At 38.8% G+C, this 6,000-nt stretch overlaps 2 protein-coding genes across 2 annotated transcripts in view; both read left to right on the forward strand.

Moving 5' to 3' along the window:
• The window catches only part of LOC134818457 (flagellar calcium-binding protein TB-44A-like), a 32,235-nt gene extending 31,219 nt beyond the window's left edge, over positions 1-1,016 (forward strand). The window contains exon 2 of the mRNA XM_063828025.1: positions 268-1,016. Coding sequence (XP_063684095.1) covers positions 285-815 — 531 coding nt within the window. The 5' untranslated portion in view covers positions 268-284 and the 3' untranslated portion in view covers positions 816-1,016. The remainder of the gene's footprint in view (positions 1-267) is intronic.
• The window catches only part of LOC134818455 (flagellar calcium-binding protein-like), a 48,026-nt gene extending 42,424 nt beyond the window's left edge, over positions 1-5,602 (forward strand). Inside the window, exon 2 of the mRNA XM_063828023.1 lies at positions 4,612-5,602. Coding sequence (XP_063684093.1) covers positions 4,624-5,172 — 549 coding nt within the window. The 5' untranslated portion in view covers positions 4,612-4,623 and the 3' untranslated portion in view covers positions 5,173-5,602. The remainder of the gene's footprint in view (positions 1-4,611) is intronic.
• The last annotated feature ends 398 nt before the right edge of the window (positions 5,603-6,000 follow it).

The following is a 6,000-nucleotide window of genomic DNA, read 5'->3' on the forward strand; positions in this document are numbered from 1 at the left end:
CATTATGAGCCAACAGAAGATTAATTGTTCTGTCAAAACCAGAAATAGTCCGAATGTTGCCAGTATCCCACAGGATTCTGTCATTGCTTTCCCTGATTGGTGAAATTGATTATTTGATCGAATGATTTTTTTTATTTTTAATGTATCTACATTGGTAAACGATATTAGCAAAAGTATTTGTATTTTACCGTTTAAAATAATTTTCGTTGGTACAGCACCTCTTAACAAGCAACTAACTAACTAAACTACCAACATACTAAACCACACAGGAACACTACATCATAATGTCTGAGCCAATCTGGGAAGAAATTTACGAGAAGCTGCCAACTCGAGCCGATCAGCGAGATGAAAGGTTTGCTATGTTCGACACCTTCGACCCTAACGGCAACGGCATCCTGTCTCTGGCTGAGGTAGACAAGGCTATCAGGGATGTCCTCGCCATTGACGAGATCTTCGATGCCAAACCAGCCATCATGAGAGCGTTCCAAGCTGCCAAAGCATGCGGCAAAGGAAGAGCTGATATCGGCGATGACTACATCGAGAAGTTGGAGTTCAAACGGTTCCTTCTTGGACTTAGGATGTACTTTGAGTACTGGGTTGCCTTTAAGAGGATAGACGAAGATGATGACAGGAGAATCTCTTTTGAAGAGTTCAGTGAAGCCGAGGAGATCATGAAGAAGTGGATCACAAACTTTGGTGATCTCCAAGAAGAGTTCGATACTATCGATGAGAACGATGGTGGTATGATTCTCTTCATTGAGTTTTGTAAGTGGGCCATTGCTAAGAGTCTTGACTTGGAGGACGATGACGAATAGAGGTTACCATCGAATAATAGACGATAACTGACGGCATAATTACCGTTTTGGTTTAGAACCATATTTATTATTTATGGACTTGATGACAGATATATTTAACTAAGAATTCTTATCAGTAAAGTTGTTAATTAATTTGCCGCCTGTCGAAGATATTTTAGTGATTTTTGTCTTCATTCAAGTTATTTGTATTCATTTTGGAAACATATGTAAAAGATTTAAGCACATGATTTCAAATTTTTAATTTGAAACGATTGATCTGCTTGTATTTCTTTCTAAAGAATGAAAATATAATGAAATTAATCGTACGAAAACTTACCAAAACCTCTTGGACCCTAGCCTCTTCTTGGCTAAGTATAACCACTTCTAAACTTCCGGCACCAGTTTATATTTCGTAAGACTAAACTGTTAAATACTGTTAAACTGTTAAAAATACAAATTACCTGCAAGGAAATAGTAAATTATCTGAAATCCCTGAGTTGCAGTGTACAAAAAGTCAACCATTCCCAGAGTTATCAATAGATGTGAGGTGAACTTGTACATTGACTTCTTCCTGTACCTGAACAAAATTTCAATAATGAAAACTTCATACCCATATTTCATATTATATAGTACATATTGTACTACCATACATCTATTGTCTAATATCTTTTATCTGCAGTTGGTAACCGTTCGATAAATGTTCGAGGGCTGGCAGCCAGCTGCTAAGCTGTGACTCCAGCCCGAAATAAATTAACTATATAAATGAATTGTATCGAAGGATCAGATATCAAGGTCGACTAAGGAGTTAAGAACGAACTCTTCCCGCCAATATTTCCTAACGTCACTCGTACTCCTGCTCAAAGTTCAGAACTTAATACTCTAATACAGTTGAACATAGCTAAATTGAGGATATATACTTTTGAACATTGCTAAATTGAGGATATATTTCGTGTATAGTCTTCCCTGATCGCCTTGTATTTTTAATGCTTAGAATTAGATTGATATTTGATAATTTTTAAATTTCGAACAAAAGTAATCGGTGGTCCCATTTAAACTCAATAGGATAAGAGGCACTTAAATTCTATTATTGGATCTACATTAGAGTGTAGTAAACCACTCACATTGTGCTGCCCGCTGCGAATGTGATTTACGTCACGCAACTATCAGACACCCTCTGTGCTATTTCATCCATTAATGATCGGTGCTGTCTGATCCTTGCTACTTCAGTGCTAACTCCTTATACTCTTACACTCATGAGCTGTCGTGTCTACACTCTAAGAGAGCGCTTCTCTGGTTTTAACTGTTACGCTAAACTCAAAGCATCTCACTCACAAACTAAGATTAAGAACTTTGCACTCAAAATCAGATAAGATAACAGGAACTTATCTACATTATTTATCTTGCTATTTCTGATAAAATGGTGCCTGCTAGATTTTCTACGAGTAACTGAATCTCATTTATTATTTTACTGTGCGTGATCCTTTCTCGTCAGAAACTTTAAAATTTTATCGCCTGAGCGTAAATGTTAGAGACACGATTACATCATCGTACTATAATCCTTTAACATTGTTTATTTTCCTTCCTTATTTTACACTTCCTACCTCCCTTACATACTTTCTTAGCGAGTAGAGTGCGACGTGTCATTCTGAACTCTTAGCCCTCCGCGCTCGTACCACTTATACTACTACCGCTATAAGATTAACCTTCCTGCTTTTGTTGTTGTTGTTGTGTTGTTGGGTTCCATAATTACTGTAGCATATCTCTTAATCTTTAAACGTGACAGCCTGGATCTTGAGATTTGAGCCTCAGTCAAATTTTGTTTACGCTGTAAGGGCAAAGCCGTTGTAACTTGTATTGACAATTGACATTGTGTTGACCATAAAATAATGAACATTTATGTTGTTTATATGCTGTTTTTATCCAGCGCCCAGCGCGGTGGTTAACTTGGCTCTCCAGCAGTCATATTCTTCTCCGGAAATCACTAATTGCCTCGTTTAGTTAATAACTAACGACAAATTACACAATAATGAATAACGCCAACATAATATGCAATGGTCATCACGGTCCCAGGACCAATCAAATATCAAAGAAAATTAAGTCCTATTTGACGTCCGATATACTGCCTTAATGTCAGATGATAATTTTTCTATTATCTCAGCTTGTGTGTACTCTAATTACAGCCGTCCAGCTTTCTTTAGTCCCCTCCTATTGTCAATGGCTCGTTTACATCTTAAATGTTGGAATTCAACTAATTTCATGTGGAATACATTGTCTTTTCCGGCCGGTTAGTTATTTAATTGTACACAGTGCAGATTGAGATTGGAGTTATGTTAGAGCAATCGTTTAGTTTACTTTGCCATTTTACCCGTTGCTGAGTAAAAGAGGGGTGCAATTTATTGCAGTTCGTCGATCAGCATGACAAATCATTTAATAATAACGGAAAATTCATAACGGCCATTGCCCGACATTTCATGTGGATCAATTCTCGAACACTTGTATATTGCGTGTATAACATTTGAATAATCTGCAAGGTTTCTCACTCTCGCGAAATCACTTATCTCCTGAGACCGAGCCATTACACATCATTACGCTATATTACTTACTCGGTTGTGAGCCATTTTCGCCACGTCGGTGATGTTTTCTAGGCGCCTGCAAATGCTTGTAGCATATCTGTGACGCTAGCCTTCATATCTAAATACAAGTGGTCTGCGTTTACTCTCCATTCTATTTCTCGTTACCATTTTCTTTAGACTAATTGCTAAATAAGGCCCGTGACCATGACAACTCCTTAACTTCCTCCCCCAAACGACACATGCCATTGATAAACAGTCGGGGTTACCATGACTACTAATAGTTATAGTAATGATCCGTAGAGACCCATTTACTGGTAATGTCCAGTGCAGTCCTGAGCTCTCACTTGCTGCACAGCTCATTTAACTTGTATTTAACGCTTGTTGGTGTGTGTAGCTGGGAGCTGCTGCTCATTTCCTGAGCGCTATAAGCTCTCAGAACTCAACCCCCAATAGCAGCTGTTGGTGCCGTGAACAATTGCAGTGGCGACCGCGGTTATAAAGTTAACTGAGCTGGTCCTAGAACCACCGTATTATTGCTGAGTTACTGAGTAACGGTTTAACCTGCTAATTTAACCGGTCTCGACTACTACAGTACTACCCACCATGTTCCCACACACTGTTCTCAGACCAGCAGAGCTCGATACTTATTTCAGCTGAGATCTGTGGCTCGATGTCATTGTACTAATCTTATAATCAGTCTGGATTTAGTGCATTTTAAGCATGTTGACTGAAGAACAATAAATATTCAAGCAGATTGCACTATATAATTTCGTATTTCATGCTTGTTTCCTTGTTGATAGAAGCAGATTGCTGAGCACATGATTGTTGGAATTCTTTTGTGATATTACTCGATTTGTCTCTCTAATTCTCAGCTTCTAATCACTTTTATCAAGCAGGCTTTGTCGTTGCTTGGGAACTGGTGTGCAATATATAATAACCTTATTTCGTATCCATTAGATTTTAAACTTCTTTAAGTAGGTAGTTGTCGATGTTTGTACTTCAGAGCTTGCTTCATTAGTCACGTAAACTATGGATATAAGTACGGGATTGATAGGTTTCTCTAATTTCTTTTTTTCTCATTTGCATTTATGATTGGATTCAAATTTCAAATAAGTTCATGTTGAAACCATTTGGGTCGTGTGAACTTATTAGCATTTCATAATATGTTTCAATATACTTCTTATAGTTTGGTTGATCTAACAATCGATATTCAATGATAATTAACATTATCCACTTCAATCTAGGAAATACACACAATGTCTATCGACTGGACCGACCTCAACGCCAAACTGCCAACCGAGAGAACCGGAGCAGCCAAGGCTAAGAGGAAGGACCTGTTCAAGCAAATGGACGCGGGAAACGGTATCCTTTCCCTGGCCGAGGTGGACAAGGGAATCCGGGACGTCTTGAAGATCGACGAGATCTTCGATGCCAAAGCTGCTATCATGCGAGCGTTCCAGATAGCCAAGAAGCGGGGTGTTTCCAGCAGAGGAGCCATGGGTGACGACTACATAGAGTTCAAGGAGTTTAGGTTCTTCCTCCTCTCTCTGCGCCAGTACTTTGAGTACTGGGAAGCCTTCGCTCGTACTGACGCGAACGGAGACAAGAGAATTAGTTTGTTCGAGTTTCATCATGCCCAGGAGAAGATCGAGGTTTGGGTGGGGCCCATCGGAGATATGGAGGGAGAGTTTGCGAAGATCGATAAGAACGGCGGAGGACATATCTTGTTTGACGAGTTTTGTGAGTGGGCGATTGCCAAGAACCTAGATCTAGAGGATGATGACGATAATATTGTGCTAGAGTAGACGATATAACTATTACTAATCAATATACGACTAAGAGTCTTAGTTGTATATTGATTTTATCAATTGTTATACTTATAGTATCTTAAGTTTAAAGTCGAGAAGTTTTATCAATAATTTGAATTATTATTTTTGTTGGTGTCCGATTTTATTGTATGTTAACGGTGCCCAATATTTCCTAATTTTTTTCGAAACGTAACTATTTGACGAAGAGGGTGTAAGTAGGCGACTAAACTATATAAATTAGGAGAAAAGGGAAGAAATGGTCAGCAGTGATATTTTAATTTTTAACATCCCTTAGCTACTTCCAGTAGAAGATTCATTTTGTTTAGCTTTTCGGAGATCAAGATGTGGCTGTATCCAAAACTTTTTGTGTGTATGTACTATGGTCTATGTATTGATATAATCTTAGATTCAAATTCTAAGTAAAGAAGTTTTAATTGAACGAACCGAATGCAAGCATCTCGTGGGAAGTTCACATATATCTCCCTTGGTACTGACGTAGTATGTGAACGATCCCTTACAAGTACAACCTAGACCCATTCTATACCATCTGTTACAAAACTGGCAAAATACCAATCAAATAAATTAAAAACCCACTAAACTCACAAGAAAGCAGTCCTTGCCATGATGAAGTTGAATAGGGTCCCCAGACTAACAGATAACAAGAGGAAGAGGATGATGAGGATACCGGCAGGGGCCGCGGTGACGTTCTCGAGCCAGCTCCAAGAGTCTGCTAACAGTGGGGTGGTGGGGAGAGTCTGGTCTGATGTTGGGGATATGTTCGCGTCTTCCATGTTCCTGGGGTGTAGCGGTTGTATTTGGAGAAAT

Source organism: Bolinopsis microptera, chromosome 7 (assembly GCF_026151205.1).
Source record: "Bolinopsis microptera isolate Bmic1 chromosome 7, MBARI_Bmic_1.0, whole genome shotgun sequence".
In the NCBI taxonomy this organism is placed as follows: domain Eukaryota; kingdom Metazoa; phylum Ctenophora; class Tentaculata; order Lobata; family Bolinopsidae; genus Bolinopsis; species Bolinopsis microptera.